This window comes from Vulpes vulpes, chromosome 14 (genome assembly GCF_048418805.1).
Source record: "Vulpes vulpes isolate BD-2025 chromosome 14, VulVul3, whole genome shotgun sequence".
Lineage (NCBI taxonomy): Eukaryota > Metazoa > Chordata > Mammalia > Carnivora > Canidae > Vulpes > Vulpes vulpes.
In genome coordinates, this window is record NC_132793.1 from 28155759 (window position 1) to 28182116 (window position 26358).

General features: G+C 39.1%; 1 protein-coding gene across 1 annotated transcript; it reads right to left on the bottom strand.

Moving 5' to 3' along the window:
- Nucleotides 1–319: 319 nt before the first annotated feature.
- Nucleotides 320–22940, bottom strand: LOC112909938 (signal-regulatory protein beta-1-like). Its single transcript, XM_025986131.2, has 3 exons — nucleotides 22628–22940; nucleotides 737–1051; nucleotides 320–501 (listed from the first exon to the last, which is right to left on the bottom strand). The coding sequence occupies exons 1-3, from the start codon at nucleotides 22938–22940 to the stop codon at nucleotides 320–322; spliced, it is 810 nt and encodes a 269-aa protein (XP_025841916.2).
- Nucleotides 22941–26358: the final 3418 nt, after the last annotated feature.

Below are 26358 nucleotides of genomic sequence, written 5' to 3' on the forward strand. Positions count from 1 at the left end.
TTTATTTATTTATATAATTTTTGGATTGTTTGTGTGTGTGTGTGTGTGAGAGAGAGAGAGAGAGAGGGAGAGAAGGAGCATGTTTTACTTTTATAATTTAAAATTTCAAGACTTAGAAAAGAAAATTTTAAGTAAAGATCATGGTGCCTTCTTCAGTAAGTCATGTAGGTCTTGCCATTGGCTCTTTCTCAGACTTACCCAGAAGAGTAGAAACCAAAAATGTCATTTTTGCAGTGGCCTCCTGTAGCCCATCTTGTTCTACCTGGCAAGTGAGCACTGTGTCCTCTTGGTGGTTAGTTCCATCCACCAAGATCCAGCTCTACACAGTATATAGTCCATCACTACTCATGCTGGAGGTCAGGGTCTTATCTATCTGGGAGATATTTCCATTATTCAGCCAGATCAGCTGTATGCCCTCGGGGTAGAACTTCTTTGCCTTGCAGATGACATTTATCTTGTTCTTTGGGATGAGATGTTCAAAAATAGACATTTTGGATGGAACTGAAATAGTATAGGACAAAGGCTCAGACTCTGTGAAACAATCAGATGCACCTTGCTTATTACTCGGTGGCTATTTACTTACCACCTACCTAGCATGTGGCAATCCCTTACACATAGTAGGTGCTTAATAGCTAAAAAGATATTATTATTATTTAGACCTGTTTACCAAAGTAAATCTTGGGAGAACTGTTCTCCAAAGCCAGGTCAAAGCCTGGTCACCTGTGATGTCATCTACCTAGTATAGTCTCAGACAAATCAGCATTCTTTTGAAGAGGATAATGTAGGCTTAGATGATTCACATCGCAGGTGACATAAGAGTAGAAGTCCTGTAGAGTGAGGACCACCTCAGTAGTACTGGAGATTTTGTAGGTATTGCTGTTCTTCATCTGGACAATGTGGGTCTGGAGGGATGAGATTTCCTTCCCATTTTTGAACCACTTCAGGGTGATATCTTTGGGAAAGAAGCCATAGGACATGCAGCTGAAATTCACAGTTTGCCCAATTAGAGCCCTCTCCAAGGGGCCTATTACCACAGGCAGAGAGGGCAGGACTACAAGAAGAAAGAATAATACACAGTTAATGTTGGTAAGCCAGGCAATATTATATGTGCTTTATATACTTTAAATTCTGACAACTCTGTGATTAGGTATGATAATGCCTAATGCATATTCTATAAACAAGGAAATGGAGGCTAATAGAAGCAAGGAACATCCTAAAAATTGGCAGAACTATGACTAGGATGCAAGGTTCTCTGATCACATAGCTTGTACGCTTTCCTCAGGCCACATTATTTCTCTGTTCAGAGCCATGTTGCTATATCTTTCTTACTTTTGGTATTCATCAGTCCTGTTACTCATTCTCATTTAATAAAGTTTTTTAACAATATGTAACTAGCAAAATCCTAGAACAGAATATAATCTGTAATGTGGAACTTTACAAAAATGTCCTTTAGATTGAGCGACAGGACACTTACTTTCACTGTATCTGTTCAACAATGTACTGGTGATTCTGGCCAATGCAGTGAGACAAGAAGAAGTAATTGAATATGTAATAATTGGGGATCCCTGGGTGGCGCAGTGGTTTGGCGCCTGCCTTTGGCCCAGGGCGCAATCCTGGAGACCCGGGATCAAATCCCACATCGGGCTCCCTGCATGGAGCCTGCTTCTCCCTCTGCCTGTGTCTCTGCCTCTCTCTCTCTCTCTCTGTGTGACTATCATGAATAAATAAATAAAATCTTAAAAAAAAAGAATATGTAATAATCGGGAAGGAAGAAAAAAATGTAAACAGAGAATACAAGTCAATCTGTTGACTAAAAGACTAATGGATTGGAAAACCCACATATACATGGGAGTTTGGGGATCAGTGACAAAAGTGAGCCAGGCAACACGTGATGTTGGGGGAAGTTATCTTTTTATAGTTCTTGTTGAACACAGAGATCCCAACAGATTAAATTCTTACATCTGAAACTTGATGTTTTTGGGATGAGAAAAAGCTTTAAGATAAGATCCTTAAAAAGCCCCACAGATTTGTAAAGTCAACTTTAAAGGTTTATTTTTGTTTTTATTTATTTATTAAAACTATTGTATTTACTTATTCATGAGAGACACACAGAGAGAGAGAGACAGAAATACAGGCAAAGGGAAAAGCAGGCTTCCCGCAGGGAGCCTGATGCAGAACTCAATCCCAGGACCCCGGTATCATGACCTGAGCCAAAGGCAGATGCTTAACCACTGAACCACCCAGGTGCCCCAACTTTAAAGGTTTATACAGGTAACTGTAACAATGATAAAAATTATATATGATAAGAAACATCATAAACAAAATTTAAAGGCAAGCAATAAACAAGAAAGAGGAAAAAAACAAATGTAAGAAGTTAATGTAACAGAAAACAAGCATGAAAGAAAGATATTTGACAAAATCAAAAGTTATTTCTCTGAAAGTTATAATCTTCTGGTGAGGATAAGAAAGGGAGAGAGAAAGATGAGGTAATGGAGAGAGAGGAAGGAAGAGAAAAAGGGAGAGTGGGGAATGCAGTCAATACCAGGAGTGTAAAGGGGGCATTCCTATAGATCATGCAGATATTAAAATGATAAAAAGAGAATATCATGAACAGCTTTGCCAATATTAGATGTAAAATTTAGAAATGGAAGCTACCTAGAAAATGTAACTTATCAAAATTGAATAAAAGGTGCTAGATTGCTTGTCAGTCGAGTCTGACTCATGATTTTGGCTCAGGTCATAATCTTAGGTCCTGGGATCAAGCCCTGCTTTGGGTTTCATGATCAGTGGGAAGTCGACTTGAGGATTCTCTCTTTCCCTCTCCCTCTGCCCTTCTCCCAGCTTGTGCACTCTCTCTCTAGTAAACAAAATCTTAAAAAAAAAAAACTGAATGAGAATAGGACATGAAGAGTCCCCAAATCATTAAAGTTAATGAATTAGTAATTTAAAAAATTCTCCCTATAATGAAAACTTTAGATCTGGATGATTTCACAGACAATATCTGCAAAACATTTGACTGACATGATTTCAATCTTACACAAGCTTTTCTAGAGAATAGAAAAAGAAGGTACACTTCCCAACTCATTTTTTGAAGCTAGCATAACCTCAATAACAAAACTCCAGCAAGGATAAATGAAGAAGAAAAATCATAGATCATTCTCACTTATAAATATAAAAATCCCAAACAAAACTCTGACAAAATAATACACTATCACCAAGTTAGTTTTATTCCAGAAATGAAGAATTACATTAATATTAGCAAATCAACTCATATAATTCATTGCATTTACAAATGGAAAGAAAGACAAAAGAAGCCATGTGACATCTCAATAGATAAAGTAAAAACATTAAAATATCAATATTCATCTTTAAAAACTCTTAGCAAACTGAAAATAGAAGCTAATTATTTAATCTGATAATCTATTAGATTGAACTATATGCAATTACTATTTTTATCTAATGCAAAATGGTAGAATATTGGCAATATCATATGGCTCATCCCAACTTTAAAAATATGGCAAACATCATACTCAGTGTGAAATACTGGAAGCTTTGCACCAATATAATCATGCATGCTACCACAATTTCAATTTAATGTTTTATCAGAGTCTAGGTTGCTTATTAAGTCACAAGGATACATAAAAGGTGTAAAATTAAGATGGAATACACTAAACTGTTATTATTATGTATTCCATCATTTTGCATTGAGAAAGTAAAAAAAGAATCTAAAAGACATTTTTAGAAATAATATGAACATTTAGCAAGCTTGCTAAAAACAAAATCAATACGTAAAAATTAATTGTAATAAATATTAGAAAGTGAAAAAAATTCAAATAATAGCATTTTGTAATAGCATCCAATATATTATATAGGAATCAATCTAACAAGAAATGTGAGTGAGACCCCACATTTGCAGTGAGACCCCGAGAGCCAATGAGGCACCAGCCATTTAGGGAGGGCTGACGTCCCTCTACACCTGTGTCTGTCAGAACTGGTATCAGACAAAGGAAATCCTTCCCTGCTGCCAGGATAATCAAATTTTGGCTGAACTTTTGAGCACACCACTGAGAGAGAGAGGGGCCAGAACACACAGACTATAGTGTTGGAATAGACCGATAAGGAACTTTGTGATTTGGCCTTTGACCAGCACAATGTTCTGCACGTCTAGCTGGGGATGATATGTTTTATTGGCAAGCTATAATTATGTGTGTAATAAAAACCTATATCAAGGCAGTATGTTCTTTTTTTAAATTTTCTTTCTTTCTTTCTTTCTTTTTCTTTCTTTCTTTCTTTCTTTCTTTCTTTCTTTCTTTCTTTCTTTCTTTCTTCTTTCTTTTCTTCTTTCTTCTTTCTTCATGAGAGACAGAGAGAGAAGCAGAGACATAGGCAGAGGGAGAAGTAGACTCCCCACAGGGAGCCAGATGCAGAACTTGATCCTGGTATCCTGGGATCATGTCTTGAGCCGGAAGGCAGACGATCAACTCTTGAGGTGCCCAGGCGTCCTGGCAGTATGTTCTTTTTTTTTTTTTTTTTAATTATTGATTCATTTGAGAGAGAGAGAGAGAGAACAAGCCGGGTGGGTTGGGGAGGGGCAGAAGGAGAGGGAGAAGCAGGCTTTCCACTGAACAAAGAGCCATACTCAGGCTTGATCCCAGAACCCTGGGATCAGAACTTGAGCTGAAGGCAGATGCTTAACTGACTGAGCCACTCAGGCGCCCCAAAGTGGTATGTTCTTTTGACAATTCATTTTCCTGTGTACTACCTCTTCAAGTCACCTAACATTGCATTCACAAGAATTTATCATCTGAATAATGATAGTACTGGTAGCATCAGTCTTGATACTCTAAGATCAATATTCTTACTTTTATTCATTTGTTCACTTCTATGTGATTGATCCAAACCCAGATGACCTCCTAGTGCCTGAGGTCCCACAGATCTATAAAATAGAGATAAGTACAAGAGAGTATCTTGGGAATGGACTCAGATGTATGCCACGTGATGCTCCCTGAATTATAGCTGGAGTAAACTTTAAATACACTGTCCTCTTTTGGATTTTCTTATCTGGATGTTTATCACTCTTTTTTTAATTTTTAGCAGACTTTATTTCCATATGCAAATTGTTTTTTTATAATAAATTTATTTTGTATTGGTGTTCAATTTACCAACATACAGAATAACACCCAGTGCTCATCCCATCAAGTGCCCCCCTCAGTGCCCGTCACCCATTCACCCCCACCGCCCGCCCTCCTCCCCTTCCACCACCCCTAGTTCGTTTCCCAGAGTTAGGAGTCTTTATGTTTTGTCTCCCTTTCTGATATTTCCCACACATTTCTTCTCCCTTCCCTTATTTCCCTTTCACTATTATTTATATTCCCTAAATAAATGAGAACATACAATGTTTGTCCTTCTCCGATTGACTTACTTCACTCAGCATAATACCCTCCAGTTCCATCCACGTTGAAGCAAATGGTGGTATTTGTCGTTTCCAATGGGTCAGTAATATTCCATTGTATATATAGACCACAGCTTCTTTATTCATTCATCTTTCGATGGTCACCGAGGCTCCTTCCACAGTTTGGCTATTGTGCACATTGCTGCTAGAAACATCGGGGTGCAGATGTCCCGGCGTTTCATTGCATCTCTATCTTTGGGGTAAATCCCCAGCAGCGCTATTGCTGGGTCATAGGGCAGGTCTATTTTTAACCCTTTGAGGAACCTCCATACAATTTTCCAGAGTGGTTGTACCAGTTCACATTCCTACCAACAGTGCAAGAGGGTTCCCTTTTCTCCGCATCCTCTCCAACATTTGTTGTTTCCTGCCTTGTTAATTTTCCCCATTCTCACTGGTGTGAGGTGGTATCTCATTGTGGTTTTGATTTGTATTTCCCTGATGGCAAGTGATGCAGAGCATTTTCTCATGTGCATGTTGGCCATGTCTATGTCTTCCTCTGTGAGATTTCTCTTCATGTCTTTTGCCCATTTCATGATTGGATTGTTTGTTTCTTTGGTGTTGAGTTTAATAGGTTCTTTATAGATCTTAGAAACTAACCCTTTATCTGATACGTCATTTGCAAATACCTTCTCCCATTCTGTAGGTTGTCTTTTAGTTTTGTTGACTGTATCCTTTGCTGTGCAAAAGCTTCTTATCTTGATGAAGTCCCAATAGTTCATTTTTGCTTTTGTTTCTTTTGCCTTCGTGGATGTATCTTGCAAGAAGTTACTGTGGCCGAGTTCAAGAAAGGTGTTGCCTGTGTTGTCCTCTAGGATTTTGATGGAATCTTGTCTCACATTTAGATCTTTCATCCATTTTGAGTTCATCTTTGTGTATGGTGAAAGAGAGTGGTCTAGTTTCATTCTTCTGCATGTGGATGTCCAATTTTCCCAGCACCATTTATTGAAGAGACTGTCTTTCGTCCAATGGATAGTCTTTCCTCCTTTATCTAATATTAGTTGACCATAAAGTTGAGGGTCCACTTCTGGGTTCTCTATTCTGTTCCATTGATCTATGTGCCTGTTTTTGTGCCAGTACCACATTGTCTTGATGACCACAGCTTTGTAGTACAACCTGAAATCTGGCATTGTGATGCCCCCAGATATGGTTTTCTTTTTCAAAATTCCCCTGGCTATTCGGGGTCTTTTCTGATTTCACACAAATCTTAAAATAATTTGTTCTAACTCTCTGAAGAAAGTCCATGGTATTTTGATAGGGATTGCATTAAATGTGTAAATTACCCTGGGTAACATTGACATTTTCACAATATTAATTCTGCCTATCCATGAGCATAGAATATTTTTCCATCTCTTTGTGTCTTCCTCAATTTCTTTCAGAAGTGTTCTATAGTTTTTAGGGTATAGATCCTTTACCTCTTTGGTTAGGTTTATTCCTAGGTATCTTATGCTTTTGGGTGCAATTGTAAATGGGATTGACTCCTTGATTTCTCTTTCTTCAATCTCATTGTTAGTGAATAGAAATGCCATTGATTTCTGGGCATTGATTTTGTATCCTGCCACGCTACCAAATTGCTGCATGAGTTCTAGCAATCTTGGGGTGGAGGCTTTTGGGTTTTCTTTGTAGAGTATCATGACATCGGCAGAGGGAGAGTTTGACTTCTTCTTTGCCAATTTGAATGCCTTTAATGTCTTTTTGTTGTCTGATTGCTGAGGCTAGGACTTCCAGTACTATGTTGAATAGCAGTGGTGAGAGTGGACATCCCTGTCTTGTTCCTGATCTTAGGGGAAAGGCTCCCAGTGCTTCCCCATTGAGAATGATATTTGCTGTGGGCTTTTCGTAGATGGCTTTTAAGGTGCTGAGGAATGTTCCCTCTATCCCTACACTCTGAAGGGTTTTGATCAGTAATAGATGCTGTGTTTTGTCAAATGCTTTCTCTGCATCTATTGAGGCGATCATAAGGTTCTTGTTTTTTCTCTTGTTGGTGTGATCTGTTACATTGATTGCTTTATGAGTGTTGAACCAGCCTTGCATCCTGGGTATAAATCCCACTTGGTTACAGTGAATAATCTTCTTAATGTACTGTTGGATCCTATTGGCTAGTATCTTGCTGAGAATTTTTGCATCTGTGTTCATCAGGGATATTGTTCTATAATTCTCCTTTTTGGTGGGGTCTTTGGTTTTGGAATTAAGGTGATGCTGGCCTCATAAAATGAGTTTGGAAGTATTCCGTCCCTTTCTATCCTTCCAAACAGCTTTAGTAGAATAGGTATTGTTTCTTCTTTAAACTTTTGATAGGGATCCCTGGGTGGCGCAGCGGTTTGGCGCCTGCCTTTGGCCCAGGGCGCGATCCTGGAGACCCGGGATCGAATCCCACGTCGGGCTCCTGGTGCATGGAGCCTGCTTCTCCCTCTGCCTGTGTCTCTGCCTCTCTCTCTCTCTGTGTGACTATCATAAATAAATAATTTAAAAAAAAATAAACTTTTGATAGAATTCCTCTGGGAAGCCATCTGGCCCTGGACTTTTGTGTCTTGGGACGTTTTTGATGACTGCTTCAATTTCCTCCCTGGTTATTGGCCTGTTCAGGTTTTCTATTTCTTCCTGTTCCAATTTTGGTAGTTTGTGGTTTTCCAGAAATGTGTCCATTTCTACTAGATTGCCTAATTTATTGGCATATAGCTACTCATACTATGTTTTAAAAATCGCTTGTACTTCCTTGGTATTGGTTGTGATCTCTCCTCTTTCATTCATGATTTTATTAATTTGAGTCTTTTCTCTTTTGTTTTTAATAAGGCTGGCTAATGGTTTATCTATCTTATTAATTCTTTCAGAGAACCAACTCCTGGTTTTGTTGATCTGTTCTACAGTTCTTCTGTTCTCTATTTCATTGAGTTCTGCTCAGATCTTTTTTTAATAATAAATTTATTTTTTATTGGTGTTCAATTTACCAACATACAGAATAACACCCAGTGCTCATCCCATCAAGTGCCCCCCTCAGTGCCCGTCACCCATTCACCCGCACCCCCCGCCCTCCTCCCCTTCCACCACCCCTAGTTCGTTTTCCAGAGTTAGGAGTCTTTATGTTCTGTCTCCCTTTCTGATATTTCCCACACATTTCTTCTCCCTTCCCTTATATTCCCTTTCACTATTATTTATATTCCCCAAATGAATGAGAACATATAATGTTTGTCCTTCTCTGATTGACTTACTTCACTCAGCATAAGACCCTCTAGTTCCATCTACGTCGAAGAAAACGGTGGGTATTTGTCATTTCTAATGGCTGAGTAATATTCCATTGTGTACATAGACCACATCTTCTTTATCCATTCATCTTTCGATGGACACCGAGGCTCCTTCCACAGTTTGGCTATTGTGGAGATTGCTGCTAGAAACATCGGGGTGCAGGTGTCCCGGCGTTTCATTGCATCTGAATCTTTGGGGTAAATCCCCAACAATGCAATTGCTGGGTCATAGGGCAGGTCTATTTTTAACTCTTTAAGGAACCTCCACACAGTTTTCCAGAGTGGCTACACCAGTTCACATTCCCACCAACAGTCGTAAGAGGGTTCCATTTTCTCTGCATACTCTCCAACACTTGTGGTTTCCTGCCTTGTTAATTTTCCCCATTCTCACTGGTGTGAGGTGGTACCTCATTGTGGTTTTGATTTGTATTTCCCTAATGGCCAAGTGATGTAGAGCATTTTCTTATGTGCATGTTGGCCATGCCTATGTCTTCCTCTGTGAGATTTCTCTTCATGTCTTTTGCCCATTTCCTGATTGGATTGTTTGTTTCTTTGGTGTTGAGTTTAATAAGTTCTTTATAGATCTTAGAAGCTAGCCCTTTATCTGATATATCATTTCCAAATATCTTCTCCCATTGTGTAGGTTGTCTTTTAGTTTTGTTGACTATATCCTTTGCTGTGCAAAAGCTTTTTATCTTGATGAAGTCCCAATAGTTCATTTTTGCTTTTGTTTCTTTTGCCTTTGTGGATGTATCTTGCAAGAAGTTACTGTGGCTGAGTTCAAAAAGGTGTTGCCTGTGTTCTCCTCTAGGATTTTGATGGAATCTTGTCTCACATTTAGATCTTTCATCCATTTTGAGTTTATCTTTGTGTATGGTGAAAGAGAGTGGTCTAGTTTCATTCTTCTGCATGTGGATGTCCAATTTTCCCAGCACCATCTATAGCATAAGATACCTAGGAATAACCCTAACCAAAGAGGTAAAGGATCTATACCCTAAAAACTATAGAACACTTCTGAAAGAAATTGAGGAAGACACAAAGAGATGGAAAAATATTCCATGCTCATGGATTGGCAGAATTAATATTGTGAAAATGTCAATGTTACCCAAGGCAATTTACATGTTTAATGCAATCCCTATCAAAATACCATGGACTTTCTTCAGAGAGTTAGAACAAATAATAGTAAGATTTGTGTGGAATCAGAAAAGACCCCGAATAGCCAGGGGAATTTTAAAAAAGAAAACCATAGCTGGGGGTATCACAATGCCAGATTTCAGGTTGTACTACAAACCTGTGGTCATCAAGACAGTGTGGTACTGGCACAAAAACAGACACATAGATCAATGGAACAAAAGAGAGAACCCAGAAGTGGACCTTCAGCTTTAAGGTCAACTAATGTTCGATAAAGGAGGAAAGACTATCCTCTGCTCAGATTTTTATTAACTCTCTACTTCTGCTTGGTGTAGGTTTTACTTGCTGTTCTTTCTCCAGTTCCTTTAGGTGCAAGGTTAGCTTGTGTATTTGAGTTCTTTCCAGTTTTTTGAAGGATGCTTGTATTGTGATGTATTTCCATCTTAGGACTGCTTTTGCTGTATCCCAAAGATTTTGAACGGTTGTACCTTCATTCTCATTAGTTTCCATGAATCTTTTAAATTCTTCTCTAATATCCTGAATAACCTATACGTGTTTGAGTGTCTACCAAATTTCTTCTTGTGATTGAGTTCAAGTTTCAAAGCATTATGGTCTGAAAATATGTAGGGGATAATCCCAATCTTTTGGTATCGGTTGAGACCTGATTTGTGACCCATTATGTGGCCTATTCTGGAGAAAGTTCCATGTGGACTTGAGAAGAATGTGTATTCAGTTGCGTTTGGATGTAAAGTTCTGTATATATCTGTGAAATCCATCTGGTCGAGTGTATCATTTAAAGCTCTTGTTTCTTTGGAGATGTTGTGCTTAGAGTATCTGTCATTTGCAGAAAGTGCCACTATGAAGTGTCTCAGAATTAGTGTATTATTATCTAAGTATGTCTTAACTTTGGTTATTAATTGATTGATATACTTGGCAGCTCCCACATTAGGGGCATAAATATTCATGATTGTTAGGTCTTCTTGTTGGAGAGACCCTTTAAGTATGATATAATGTCCCTCTTCATCTCTAACTACAGTCTTTGGGATAAACTTTAATTTATCTGCTATGAAGATGGCTACTCCTGCTTTCTTTTGAGGACCAGTTGAATGGTAAATGGTTCTCCAACCTTTCATTTTCAGGCGTAGGTGTCCTTAGGTCTAAAATGAGTGTCATGTAGACAGCAAGTAGATGGGTCTTGCTTTTTTTATCCAGTCTGAAACCCTGCACCTTTTGATGGGGTTGTTAAGCAGATTCACGTTCAGAGTTACTATTGAAAGATATAAATTTGGTGTCATCGTAATACCTATTCAGTCCCTGTTTTTGTGGATAATTCTGTGGGCTTCCACTTTCTTTTACAGAGTCCCCCTTAACATTTCTTGCACAGCTGGTTTGGTGGCCACATATTCTTTCAGTTTCTGCCTATCTTGGAAGCTTTTTATCTCTCCTTCTATTCTGAATGAGAGCCTTGCTGGATAAAGTATTCTTGGCTGCATGTTCTTCTTATTTGGTACCCTGAATATATCCTGCCAGCCCTTTCTGGCCTGCCAGGTCTCTATGCAGAGGTCTGCTGTTAATCTAATATTTCTCCCCATATAAGTTAGGGATCTCTTGTCTCTCGCTGCTTTAAGGATTTTCTCTTTATCTTTGGAATTTGCAAGTTTCACTATTAAATGCGGAGGTGTTGAATGATTTTTATTGATTTTTGGGGGTGGCCTCTCTATCTCCTGCATCTGAATGCCTATTTCCCTCCCCAAATTAGGGAAGTTCTCAGCTATGATTTGTTCAAATATGCTTTCTGGCCCTCTGTCCCTCTCGGTGCCCTCCGGAACTCCAATTATACGTAGATTTTTCCTTCTGAGGCTATCATTTTTTTCCTTTAACCTTTCCTCATGGTCTTTTGTTTTTCTCTTTTTTCCCCCTCAGCTTTCTTCCTTGCCTTCAACTTGTCTTCTGTGTCATTCACTCTCTCTTCTACCTCATTAACCCTTGTCGTTAGGACCTCCAGTTTGGATTGCATCTCATTTAATTGATTTTTAATTGTGGCCTGATTAGATCTAAATTCTGCAGTCATGAAATCTCTTGATTCTTTTATGCTTTTTTCCAGAGCCATCAGTAGCTTTATAATTGTGTTTATGAATTGGCTTTCTGACATTGAATTGTAATCTAAATTCTGTAAGTCTGTGGGAGAGAGCACTGTTTCTGATTCTTTCTTTTGTGGTGAGTTCTTTCTAGTCATTTTGCTCAGTTCAGAGTGACTGTATAAGTGGGCTGCGTCAAGAATATCAACTGTGATGTAAGTAAATTCCACCCTAGATAATTCCTTTGGTTCTATATACTGTAAGGCCCTCGACTTCCCCTGGAGCTTTCCAGCACTGCTTGGTCAAGAACTTACTCTTCCCTTGTTCTTCCAGCTGGTCTTTTTGGGGAGGGGCCTGCTGTGCTGATTCTCAGGTGTGTGCACCTGGGGGAGCTGCCCCGCCCCCCCGCCAGTTTCAGGCTCAGCGGGAGCTGTTTATCCTCTGAGGCCTTTGTCCCCTGGTGGCCCCACTCCTCCCAGGCACACGGTGACACAAGGAGGAACAACCACACTGGCAGCGGGCAGCTCTCCAGCTCTGGAGTCAGCTCCTACAGTAACTACTGCAGTCTCCCAGTCTGTGCTGGCCTGGATGCTGCCTGGGCAGCGGGGGTGCTGATCTGCACAGCTTGGGAGCACCCAGTGGCAGGAGAGTCCTCGCTGTCCTGTGCCCTTCTCAGCTCCATCTGTCCCGGGGGGAGTGCAGGATCCTGGGCTGTGTCCCCTCGGCACCCTGGGATCTGGGGCTTGTTATGCTGGATCGCGCTCCTCGAGCTGGCTCCTGAAGGCAGCCTGGCGCAGCCCCTTCCCCAGGAGTTGTTGCCTGAGCTTCTCCTGAGGTGCTCCAGCCCTTTACCGAGATCAGCCAGCGGTGTGTGGCGCACTTTCCCCAGGGTGCACTTCCTGTATTAGTGACTCCAGGAAACTGGAGGCTCCATTGCTCCTCCTGCAATCCTGCTCGATTTCCCTGCTGAGCACCTTGCCATCAGGGAAGAATCCGGTGCGGATTGTTAAAGTTCCTGCTTCTGCGGGGCTGGGCTTTCCTGTCCTGGAAGTTTTCGCTGCCGGGCCTTAGCCTGGCTCCTTGCTGGGCCCCTCCCCCACTTGATTCTTTTTTCTTTTTTTCCGCCTTCCTACCTTGTTAGAAGCGAAAACTTTTCTCTCTGTAGCGTTCTATCTGTTCTCTCTTTAAATCTCAGGTCGAATTCATAGGTTTTCAGGATGATTTCAAACTTATCTAGGTAAGTTGGTGGGGCCAGGTGAGCTGGGGACTACTCCTCCACCATCTTGCCCCGCCCCCTGATGACATGATATTTTATGTGAAGAACACAAAAGACTCCACCCTAAAATTGCTAGAACTCATATAGGAATTCAGCAGTGTGGCAGAATCAATGCACAGAAATCAGTTGCATTTCTATACATTAACAATGAGACAGAAGAAAGAGAAATTAAGGAATCAGTCTCATTTACAATGGCACCAAAAACCACAATATACCTAGGAATAAACTGAATGAAAGAGGCAAAGGATCTATACTCTAAAAAAAAAAAAAAAAAAAAAAAAAAAAAAAAAAAAAAAGAACACTTCTGAAAGAGATTGAGGAAGACACGAAGAAATGGAAAAACATTCCATGCTCATGGATTGGAAGAATAAATATTGTTAAAATGTCTCTGCTACCTAGAACAATCTACACATTCAATGCAATCCCTTTCAAAATACTATCAACATTTTTTTTCACAGAGCTGGAACAAATAATCCTAAAATTTGCATGGAACCAGAAAAGACACCCAATTGCCAAGACCATACCTGGTGGCATTTTAATGACTAACCTCAAGCTATATTACAAAGCTGTAATCATTAAGACAGTATGGTACTGGCACAAAAACAGTTTCATAGATCAATAGAACAGAATAGAGAACCCAGAAATGGACCCTCAACTCAATGGTCAACCAATCTGTGACAAAGCAGGAAAAAATATCCAATGGGAAAAGGACAGTCTTTTTAATGAATGGTCCTGGGAAAATTTGACAGTCACATGTAGAAGAATGAAATCGGACCGTTCTCTTATACCATACCAACAATAAACTCAAAGTGGAAGAAAGAACTAAAAGTGAGACAGGAATCCATTGAAATCCTAGAGAAGAACACAGGGAACAACTTCTTTGACCTTGGCCGCAGCAACTTCTTGCTATACACATCTCCAGAGGCAAGGGAAACAAAAGCAAAAATGAACTATTGGGACTTCATCAAGATAAAAAGCTTCTGCACAGCAAGGGAAACAGTCAATAAAACAAAAAGGCAACTTCTCCAGAATGGGAGAAGGTATTTGCAAATGACATATCAGATACAGGGCTAGTATATCCAAGATCTATAAAGAGCTTATCAAACCCAACTACCAAAGAACAAATAATACCATCAAGAAATGCGCAGAAGACTTGAACAGGCATTTCTCCAAAGAAGATATACAAATGGCCAACAGACACATGAGAAAATGCTCCACATCACTTGGTACCAGGGAAATACAAATCAAAACCACAGTGAGGGCATCTGGGTGGCTCAGTGGTTGAGCATCTGCCTTCAGCTCAGGTTGTGATCCTGGGGTCCTGGAATCTAATCGCACAGCAGGCTCCCTCGGGAGCCTGCTTCTCTCTGTCTCTCTGTATCGCTCATGAATGAATAAATAAAATCTTAAAAAAACCCACACCACAATAAGATGCCACCTCACAGCAGTCAGAATGGCTAAAATTAAAAAGACAGGAAACAACAGATGTTGGCAAGGATTTGGAGAAAGGGAACCCTTTTACACTGTTGGTGGGAATGCAAACTGGTATAGTCACTCTGGGAAACAGTATGGGGGTTCCTCAAGAAGTAAAAATAGATCTACCCCATGACTCAGCAATTGCACTACTAGATATTTACCCTAAAGATACAAATGTAGGGGATCCCTGGGTGGCTCAGCGGTTTAGCACCTGCCTTTGGTCCAGGGCGCAATCCTGGAGTCCTGGGATTGAGTCCTGCATTGGGCTCCTGGCATGGAGCCTGTTTCTCCCTCCTCCTGTGTCTATGCCTCTCTCTCTCTCTCTAATAAATAAATAAATAAATAAATAAATAAATAAATAAATCTTAAAAAAATAAAGATACAAATGGAATATTACTCAGCCATCAGAAAGGACAAATACTTATCATCTACACTGATGTGGGTGGAACTGGAGGGTATTAAGCTGAGTGAAATAAATCAATTGGAGAAAGACAATTATCTATGGTTTTACTCATAAGAAACAGTACAGAGGATCATATGGGAAGAGAGGGAAAACTGAATGGGAAGAAATCAGAGAGGGAGATATCATGAGAGACTCTTAAGTCTGGGGAACAAACTAAGGATTGCTAGAGGGGAGGTGGGTGAGGAAATGGGGTAATTGGGTGATGAGTATTACAGAGGGTACATGATGGGTTGAGCACTAGGTGTTATATGCAACTGATTAATTATTGAACACCACATCTGAAACTAATAATGTACTTATATGTTGGCTAATTGAATTTAAATTAAAAAAAGAAAAAAATAAAATTTTAGGAGGCTTGGAGCTATTAGTTAATCTATCTTCCAATACACTGTTTAATATAGTACTGAGTAAGTGATACAAGCTGTCATTGGGTGAGTGGCTAATAGCTCTGCTAGTATCTAATTTATTTTTCTTCAAAAAGTTGCATCCCTCTGCACCAACCCCCTCTCACCCACCCTGTGCTGTGTCTACAGGAAAAACAACAAAACTTTATTGAATGACATTATAGAAGACCTTAATGAATGAAAAGGTATATCATGCTCATTGATGGAAAGATGATAGTGTTAAGATATGTATGATATTGTAAAGAAATGTATATTTAGACATATGACAAGATATTAACATTTCAATTACTAATTGTTAGTCAATGCAATCCTAATTAAAATTCTAAAAGATGTGTGCATGTGCTGAACTTAACAAAGATATACTAAATTTTTCATGTAAATGAAAAAGGCCAAGCACAACCAAGAATAGAATAGGATGGAATTACTTGTTTTATCATGTAAAACTTAAAATAGAGCTGTAGTTGTCAAGATAGTGGTTATTATCTTATTATCTTATTATCAACAACAACAACAAACATTGGAACAAATTACGAAGCCTCTGATCAGACCAACTCATATATGGAAGCTTGATTTTTAACAAGTCTGCACCACAGAGCACTGGACACAAGGAATCTTTTCCTCTAGAAACCAAGGTGGGACAATTAGGTATTGACATGGAAAAAAAACAAAATTGGACTCCTATGTCATATCAGAAATGTGTATTACAGCCTAAATGTGAAGGGCACAACCATAAGGCTTAAATGAGGTATATAAGGGTGTATCTTTGAAGGTAAGGAAAGATGTCTTAGACAAGCACTAAAAGCTATAACCAATGAAGGAAAAGATTGACAAATTTGACCACATTGAAATTAAAACCTTTGTTTTGTTAAATTCTCAAGATGGATGCTTTGATTACTAGTTTTTAGTCTTGTCTTTCCTAATTTAGACATTTAGAACTATATATTTCCTCTAAGTACAGTGGTAGCTGCATGCCTTAAGTTTAAGATTTCATTATTATTTAATTCAGAGTATTTTCTAATTTCCACTGTAGTTTCTTTAGATGGTTTGCTCTGATTATCTCTTCAAATATCTAATACATGGAAATTTTCTGATGATCACGTTTGTAATTGATTTTTAGTTTAATTCCACTCTGACCAGAAAATATATTCATATAATATCGATATTTTGAAATGTGTTGAGACTCGCTTCATGAACCAGTGCGTAAGTAATTTTGGTTAATGTTATACATGCACTAAAAAGAATATATATTTCCCAGTTGTTGGGTGTAGTGCTCTGTATATGTCAATTAGTTCAAATTTGTTAATTATACTGATCCAATCTTTTGTATCCTTACTGATATTTCATCTGCCTGTCCTAATAGCTACTGAGAGCTATTGTGGTTGGCAATTTTTCAAATGATCCACTTGCTTAGATCTGAAATCTAGTCAATAATGTTTGATATTTTTCAGAGTTCACAACTGCACCTTTTTGGTTAAATTTGTTCCTAAATATTTTTCCTTTTTAATTTTATTGTAAACAGAGATATTTTCTTAATTTTATTTTCAGATTGTTGATCTTAAATATTGAAATACAATTGGTTTTTGTGTATTGACCTTGTATCCTCAAACTTGTTGAACTCATTTAGTAGTTTTGATTGCTCTTTTTTGTGGATTCTTAGAAATTTTCTAAATAGAAGATCATGTTATTTGTGAATAGAGATAATTTTACTTCTAATTTGGATGTCTTTTTTACCTACTTACCTGGGCTGGAGCCTTTAGTACAATGTTGAATAGAATTGATGAGAATAGTGATCCTTGTCTTGTTCTTGATCTAACTAATGGGGAAAGCATCTAGCCTTTCACCATGAAATATGAGGTCATCTATGGGTTATGAGTGTTTGCCTTTTACTGGGTTGGGGAAGTGACCTTATATTTCTACTTTGTTAAGTATTTTTATAATGAAAGAGTTTTAAATTTTGTCAATGTTTTTTATGTGTCTCTTGGGAGGATCATGTGGTTTTCTTTTTATCCTATTGATAACATACATTAATTGATTTTTGGATATTCAAATGAGCTTGCATGAATGGGTTAAGTCCCACTTGTGGTGTATGAGGTATGGTGTATGATGCTTTTTATGTGTTACTGGATTCACTTTGTTAGTGTTTTGTTGAGGATTTTCATGTTTATTTTCATGAGGTATCTTTGCCTGTGTTTTTTTCTTTGTGATGTCCTTGCCTGGCTTTGATATCAGGGGACTTATGCAATCACTAATATAACCTGTTTACTTGTCATAGGTAGTTCAAATACTCTATTTTTTCATGAGTCAATTTTGGTAGTTGTCCATTTCATCAAAGTTATCTAGTTAACCAGCACACAATAGCTCACAGTATTTCCTTATATCCTTTTTTAATTTCTGTAAGGTCAGTAGTAATGTCCCTTATTTCATTTGATTCTAGTAATTTGTCTTCTTTATTTTTTCTGGTCAGTCTAGCTAAACGTTTGCCAATTTTGTTGATATTTTTAAAGAGCCAATTTAGTTTTTATTGACTTTATTTTTCCATTCTTTATTTCATTAACTTCCATTGCAATTCTTACCATTTTCTTCCTTCTCTTTTTTTTTCAGGTTTAACTTGCTGCTCTTTTTAAAGTGTCTTAAATGGAAGGTTACATTATAGATCTGAGATCATCTTGTTAAATAACAGGTGTTTACAGCTATAAATTTCCCTCTAAGCAATTTGTTAGCTGTATTCTATAAGTTTTTGCATATTTTTTCATTTTCACTCATCACAAAAGATTTCATAATTTCCTTTTTGATTTCTTTTTTGACTCTGATGATTTAGGAATGTACTAGTTTCCACATATTTGTTAGTTTTTCATATTTCTTCCTAAAATTCATTTCTAATTGCATTCTATTGTGGTTGGAGAATATAGTTCGTATTATTTCTGTTGTCTTAAATTTACTGAGTTTTGTTTTATGTATTATTGGATGGTATATCCTAGAGAATGTTCCATATGCATTTGAGAAGAATGTGTATTCTGCTGATGTTGGGTGAAGTGTTCTTTAGATGCTTGCTGGGGCTAGTTGCTTTTTATTACTGTTCAACTCCTCTATTTACTTGTTTGTTTTCTGCATAATTGTTCTATATATTACCCAAAGTGGAATATTGAAATCTCTAAATATTATTGTTGAATTATCTATTTCTCCCTTTATTTCTGTTAATTTTTATATATTTTGGTGCTCTGTTGCTATGTACATATAAGTTTATAATGGTCTTATCTCGCTGATGGATTGAAACTTTCATCGTGACCCTTTTAACCTCAAATAACATTTTTTGTTTTAATGTCTATATTCTCTGATATTAATATAGATACTTTTGCTTTCTTGTGATTGCCTTTTGCATGATATATCTTTTGCTTCCTTTTACTTTCAATCTGTTTGTATCACTGAATCTAAAGTATATCTCCTGTAGACAGCATATGGTTGGATCTTTTTTTAAAAGTGCAGCACAAGGGGCACCTGGGTGGCTTAGTTGGTTAAGCGGCTGACTCTTGACTTTAGCGCAAGTCCTGATCTCAGGTCAATGAGACTAAGCCCTGCTTTGGGCTCCACCCTGGGTGTGGAGTCTGCTTAAGATCCTCTCTTTCCCTCTGTCCCTGCACCTTCCTCCCATCCCCCCACTCACACAGATGCTTTCTCTCTCTATTTATTTATTTTTAAAATTTTATTTATTTATTTGAGAGAGAGAGAGAGACAGAGACAGAGACAGAGACAGAGAGAAGGAGCAGGGGGAGAGGGAGAAGCAGACTCTCTGACCAGCAGGGAGCCCAACTTGGGGTTTGATCCTGAGATTCCAGGACCATGATCTGAGCTGAAGGCAGATGCTTAACTGACTGAGCCACTCAGGCACCCCTTTCTTTCTTTCTCTTAAAAAAAAAATCCAACATGACCATCTCTCTGCCTTTTGACTAGAATATTTAATCCATTCACATTTAACAGTATTGATATAGTTAGGTTTAGGCCTGCAATTTTACTTTTTGTTTTCTATATTTCTCATATCTTTTTTGTTCCTCTCTTTCTCCTTCACTTATTTCTTTGGCATTAAGTAAATATTTTCCAATTGTGCATCTTATTAAAAAATTTAGTATGAGTCATTTCCTTAGTGGTCATTCTAGAGCTTATGATATACATGCTGACTCATCAGAATCAGCTTCAGATTGATATTAAATTAATACCAATAAAATAAATGTTTCCTCATTTATATTACACCATTACTGCCAATTCCAGAGACTTTAAACTTTTTAAAAGATTTTATTTATTTATTCATGAGAGGCACACACACATACACAGAGGCAGAGACACAGGCAGAGGGAGAAGCAGGCTCCATGCAGGGAGCCTGACATGGGACTTGATCCCGGGTTTCCAGGATCACCCCCCCCCCCGGCTGAAGGCGGCGCTAAACCACTGAGCCACTGGGGCTGCCCAAATTTAAACTTTTTAAAAAAATTATTCAGCAGTCTTCATGGAATGGGTCTATTTCTGTTCTTTAGGCCATTTATTTTGTGTTAAGTAGTTACACCAACTACAGGAGAGTAATACATAGGTCAGTATCATAAAAAAAAAAAAGTACATATGTGTCTTATTTCATTTATTTTTAATTTAAAAAAGATTTTATTTATTTATTTGAGAGAGAGAGAACACAAGTAGGGGAAAGGAGAGGGAGAAGCAGACTCCCCACTGAGCAAGGAGCCTGATGCAGGGCTGGCTGAGGTCATGACCTGAGCCAAGGCAGACACTTAACTGAATGAACCACCCAGGTCCCCCTGTGTTTTTATTTATTATGTAGAGATGGCATAAATATAGTCCATTTCTGACTCTGAATGTTTAATAGGGTTATTGAATTTACTCATAATATTCCCCCTCTAAACACTTCGAGGCACTCTCACAGCTCCACTCTGACTAGAATGTTAATTTTTTAAAATATTTATTTATTTATTTATTTATTTATTTATTTATTCATTCATTCATTCATTCATTCATGACATGCACACAGAGAGAGGCAGAGACATAGACAGAAGGAGAAGCAGGCTCCCCATGGGAAGCAGCTTCCCTGTGGGAAGGAAGCCGGGATCATGACCTGAGCCAAAGGGAGATGCTCAATCACCAAGCCAACTAGGCATCCCTAGAATGTTATTTAGGGAGAAGGTAAAGGTATAAACCCAAAGGATTCTGAGTCTAGATGTTCTAAGTTCTAGTCCATTGCCTATGTAACTTTAGGCAAGCCAAATTTCTGGTTCTGAACTTCCTCCTATATTACATGCAACGTTTGGACCTTGTGGTGTCCTGTATTGTTTTCGTCTATTTAGTGTTTTTTTTTCACTGGGTGATGGGTTCCCTACCTAGTACCTCTTCTCCCTTGCGATAAGAGTCAATGAAATGTTGGGCACTGATGTAGGAAAGGCGATTTCAAATGATTCCCTGGGATTTATTTATGGAGGCTGGGAGAAAGATGCTCCCTTTCCATCTTGGCTGCTAAGCTTGGGGAATGAATATTAAATTTTCTTTCTTTATTTTCCTCATCATACAGAGAAGGGCCATTTGAACCAGATGAGAACAAAGCCAGGGAAAGATGAATAGAGATGAGAGTTTTAGGCAATAAGAGTACTGGTGATACTGAACCTTAAGTCCTGACTTCTAGTTCTTGATTCCTAAAGTTGTGTCTTGGAGGAATCTAGAATCCTTCTCAATTACAGGATCACTCAACTTCTACTTTTGGTTTAAATTAATGTGTTATGTTCTTATCCCTTGTAAACAAAGGTTCTTCACTAATATGTAGAGCATACACTAATATGTAGAAGCCCAGACCAACCTCACCTCTTTCCCCTACTATCTGTACCCCCAAATCTGCTTGAATTTTAGTTTCCTCATCTTTATAACAAGGACAAGCATCCTTATACTCAATTTGCTATGTAGATAAATATAATAATATGGGGAAAATATTTGGATATGTCAGATGCCCAATAAATAGTAGTGTTACAATATTACCAATTAGGTAATTTCTTATGTTGGGTATTGCTCAGAGTTTAGAGGGCCATGCACGTAACAAACACTAAAAAAAATTAAGGTTTGGGAGTAGAAAAATTGATGCAATTATATTTCAACAATCTGTGGATGTGGGACCTTTATCACTTGGCATTTCTTAGGACAGTGCTGACTTTAAGCTAACTGATTTAACAATATGTTTCTCTCCCAGAACGGGGGGAGGGGGGTCCAGAGGTGGAATTGGATCAGGACAATATGGACACACAATGCTGTCAACTCATACTCTCTACATCTCTGTACTCCTCTAGAGCAGAGTTTTCAATGGATTCCTTTCATGATGAGATAATGTCTCCTTTGAGCTCACGGGCAACATAATTGCTTGTTCTCATCCAGTAGGAGAGAGAATTAATCAATTCCCCAGATTTCTCTGCAAGTCTGTTCTTTTGTCTTATAGATTCAAATATTGGCTTAGTCATGTCAACTACTGACATTACCTTAATTGATTTACTCTAGCTATTGGGGGTGGGTTGATAGTTAAGAAGCAACCATTGAGATGCCTGGCTGGCCTGGTCAGTACTGCATTCAACTCTTGATCTTGGGGTTGTACGTTTGAGCCATACATTGGGTGTAGAGATTACTTAAAAATAATATCTAAAAAAAAAAAGATTGTACACATGGGGGGTGGCTCAGTTGATTAAGCAACTGCCTTTAGCTCTGGTCATGATCTCAAGGTCCTGGGATCAAGCCCTGTGTGAGGCTCACTGCTCAGTGGGGAATCTGCTTCTCCCTCTCCCTCTGCTACTCCCCTCTGCTTATGTGTGCTATCTCTTTCATTCTCAAATAAATAAGTAAACAATCTTTTTATAAAAAAGAAATAAACGGAAATAATCTTCACCACTCCATTAATCTTTCTGAGTCTCAGTGTCCCTTCCTGTAAAATACTTAACTCATCAGTTGCTGAGAGAATTAAAAAATGTCAAATGTATATAATACTTAAGAATATTAGGCATATTGCAATTGTTCAATGAATGAAGGATATTATAACTGAGATAATATATCATAAAACAAGGGGTAGAGGAAACATACTTACCAATAACAGACACCTGGGTGCCTGGACCTGACTGGAACTCTCTGTCAGGTTTTCCCTCCTTGAACTTCATGCAGTAGTAAGTGCCAGCATCTACAAGAGAGATTTCACTGATGCGGATGGAAAAGTCTGTGTTGCCAGCTTTGGTGATGTGTCCAATTTCTTTTACTCTGGGAAAGTGACCTCCATTGAAACTGTAGATTAATTCCCGGCTTGGCCCAGATCCCTTGAACCATAAGACAGGTCCTTTTGGGAATGAATCTGGTACACTGCAACTCAAGGTGACTGTCTCTCCAATTGATACAGTTTGTGTCATCTCAGATTGTTGCACTTGGAATATGTCAGATGTGGTTCCTGCAAAGAAATACAAAATCATTTCCCATTTCCCATCCTCTGACCCAGGCAGCACTGAAGAACTTGGATCCAGATCATGAGTGGACTTCATTCATTACTTTTTTTTAAGTTATTGAATAAATTTATTTATTTTTATTAGCTAAAATAGCTTCTGAATGCTCTTTAAAAATTTTTTTTGATGGAGTTCAATTTGCCAACACATACCGTAACACCCAGTGCTCATCCTGCCAAGTGCCCCCCTCGGTGACCATCACCCGGTCACACCAACCCCCCGCCCACCTCCCCTTCCACTACCCCTTGTTTATTTCCCAGAGTTAGGTGTCTCTCATGTTTTGTCACCCTCATTGATATTTTCACTCATTTTCTCTCCTTTCCCTTTATTTCCTTTCACTAATTTTTATATTCTTCAAATTAATGAGACCATATAATGTTTGTCCTTTTCTGACTGACTTATTTCACTCAGCATAATACCCTCCAGGTCCATCCACATCGAAGCAAATGGTGGGTATTTGTGGTTTCTAATGGCTGAGTAACATTCCATTGTATACATAGACCACATCTTCTTTATCCATTCATCTTTCGATGGACACCGAGGCTCCTTCCACAGTTTGGCTATTGTGGACGTTGCTGCTATAAACATTGGGGTGCAGGTGTCCCAGCGTTTCACTGCATCTGTATCTTTGGGGTAAATCCCCAGGAATGCAATTGTTGGGTCATAGGGCAGATCTATTTTTAACTCTTTGAGGAACCTCCACACAGTTTTCCAGAGTGGCTGCGCCAGTTCACATTCCCACCAACAGTGTAAGAGGGCTCCCCTTTCTCCACATCCTCTCCAACATTTGTTATTTCCTGTCTTTTAATTTTCCCCATTCCTACTGGGGTGAGGTGGTATCTCATTGTGGTTTTGATTTGTATTTCCCTGATGGCCAGTGATGCAGAGCATTTTCTCATGTGCTTGTTGGCCATGTCCATGTCTTCCTCTGTGAGATTTCTGTTCATGTCTTTTGCCCATTTCATGATTGGATTGTTTGTTTCTTTGCTGTTGAGTTTAATAAGTTCTTTATAGATCTTGGATACTAGCCCTTTATCTGATATGTCATTTGCAAATATCTTCTCCCGTTCTATAGGTTGTCTTTTAGTTTTGTTGACTGTTTCTTTTGCTGTGCAGAAGCTTTTTATCTTTTTTTTTTAATTAATTTTTATTGGTGTTCAATTTACCAACATACAGGAAAACACCCAGTGCTCATCCCGTCAAGGGTCCACCTCAGTGCCCGTCACCCATTCCCCTCCAACACCCGCCCTCCTCCCCTTCCACCACCCCTAGTTCGTTTCCCCGAGTTAGGAGTCTTTATGTTCTGTCTCCCTTCCTGATATTTCCCAACATTTCTTTTCCATTCCTTTATATTCCCCCTCACTATTATTTATATTCCCCAAATGAATGAGAACATACACTGTTTGTCCTTCTCTGATTGACTTATTTCACTCAGCATAATACCCTCCAGCTCCATCCACGTTGAAGCAAATGGTGGGTATTTGTCGTTTCTAATTGCTGAGTAATATTCCATTGTATACATAAACCACATCTTCTTTATCCATTCATCTTTCGATGGACACCGAGGCTCCTTCCACAGTTTGGCTATTGTGGCCATTGCTGATAGAAACATCGGGGTGCAGGTGTCCCGACGTTTCATTGCATCTGAATCTTTGGGGTAAATCCCCAACAGTGCAATTGCTGGGTCGTAGGGCAGGTCTATTTTTAACTCTTTGAGGAACCTCCACACAGTTTTCCAGAGTGGCTGCACCAGTTCACATTCCCACCAACAGTGTAAGAGGGTTCCCTTTTCTGCGCATCCTCTCCAACATTTGTTGTTTCCTGCCTTGTTAATTTTCCCCATTCTCACTGGTGTGAGGTGGTATCTCATTGTGGTTTTGATTTGTATTTCCCTGATGGCCAGTGATGCAGAGCATTTTCTCATGTGCATGTTGGCCATGTGTATGTCTTCCTCTGTGAGATTTCTCTTCATGTCTTTTGCCCATTTCATGATTGGATTGTTTGTTTCTTTGGTGTTGAGTTTAATAAGTTCTTTATAGATTTTGGAAACTAGCCCTTTATCTGATACGTCATTTGCAAATATCTTCTCCCATTCTGTAGGTTGTCTTTTAGTTTTGTTGACTGTATCCTTTGCTGTGCAAAAGCTTTTTATCTTGATGAAGTCCCAGTAATTCATTTCTGCTTTTGTTTCCGTAGCCTTCATGGATGTATCTTGCAAGAAGTTGCTGTGGCCAAGTTCAAAAAGGGTGTTGCCTGTGTTCTCCTCTCATTCATTACTTTTTTAAATGACATGTTGAGCATACACACACTGAATTTAGAGAGGCCTCTGCAGGTGGTAGAAGCTCCTGATCTGACTGAGGGGAGTCAGCACAGTGGATCAGATGTATCACCTCCCCGGGTCCATGTCTCAGCTCCGAGCCAAGGGAAGACGAGGACAGGGAAGGAGAGGGCTGGGATTATGAATTCATCTCTCCCCTATCTAAATGCCCCAAATCACACAGTGCACTTGGAGATGGGTCCAAGTGCCCTCTGCCAACCTCGGATTGACATTCATCACTTTCCTGAAGGCTGATCAGTCACTGAATTTGTGGAGATATTAATGCTGAGAGGTATGGAGAAAGGGTAAGTCATGAGACAGCAAGCCTAAAGAATCGGGAGCCATTTAGGACTACTAAGTTCATGCAGGCAGAGTATGTTTCCTCTGCTTATCTGTTAAGAGGGAAGAGACAGACAGTTTCCTCTTCTCCACAAAAATAGAGTAGAACCTCAAGGGACCTTGTCAGTTTTGGAGGGCCCACAACTGACCCCCAACATTTGCTACCACCAGCATCACTCCCCCATATTAGTCAGGTCCTGATAATCTCTCTCCTTTCAGGTTGGCAAACCGTCAAAACCACAGATGGGCTAAGGTGTGGGTTGGAGCAAGAAGGGAACCCTGGGAGACAATGGCAGGTAAGTGAGCTGCCTACACTCTCACATCTCAGCTTGAGGGAAATATGTAAATTTCCCATGGTCATTGGGTGGCATGGAATGTGGCTGGACTTGAAGAGAACATTACTGGTTTTCTCAGCAGAACAGATGGACACACTGATCTCACTGTATTTGATGAAATGAATTCAGAGAGTAACAAGAACCAGGAAGCACTGGTGGTCCTCAGAGAAGAGGAGAAGAGCAAAGCTAGGGGTAGACTAGGGCAGACCAGGGAAAGATCAAGTGCCAGAAGAATGGCTCAACCCCTCCAGGACAGCTTTTCCAAACAAGATCTGGGAGTGGGTGATACCCGAGATCCCTCCTTCTGGTCTCCTGGCTCCCCAGAAACCATAATAGG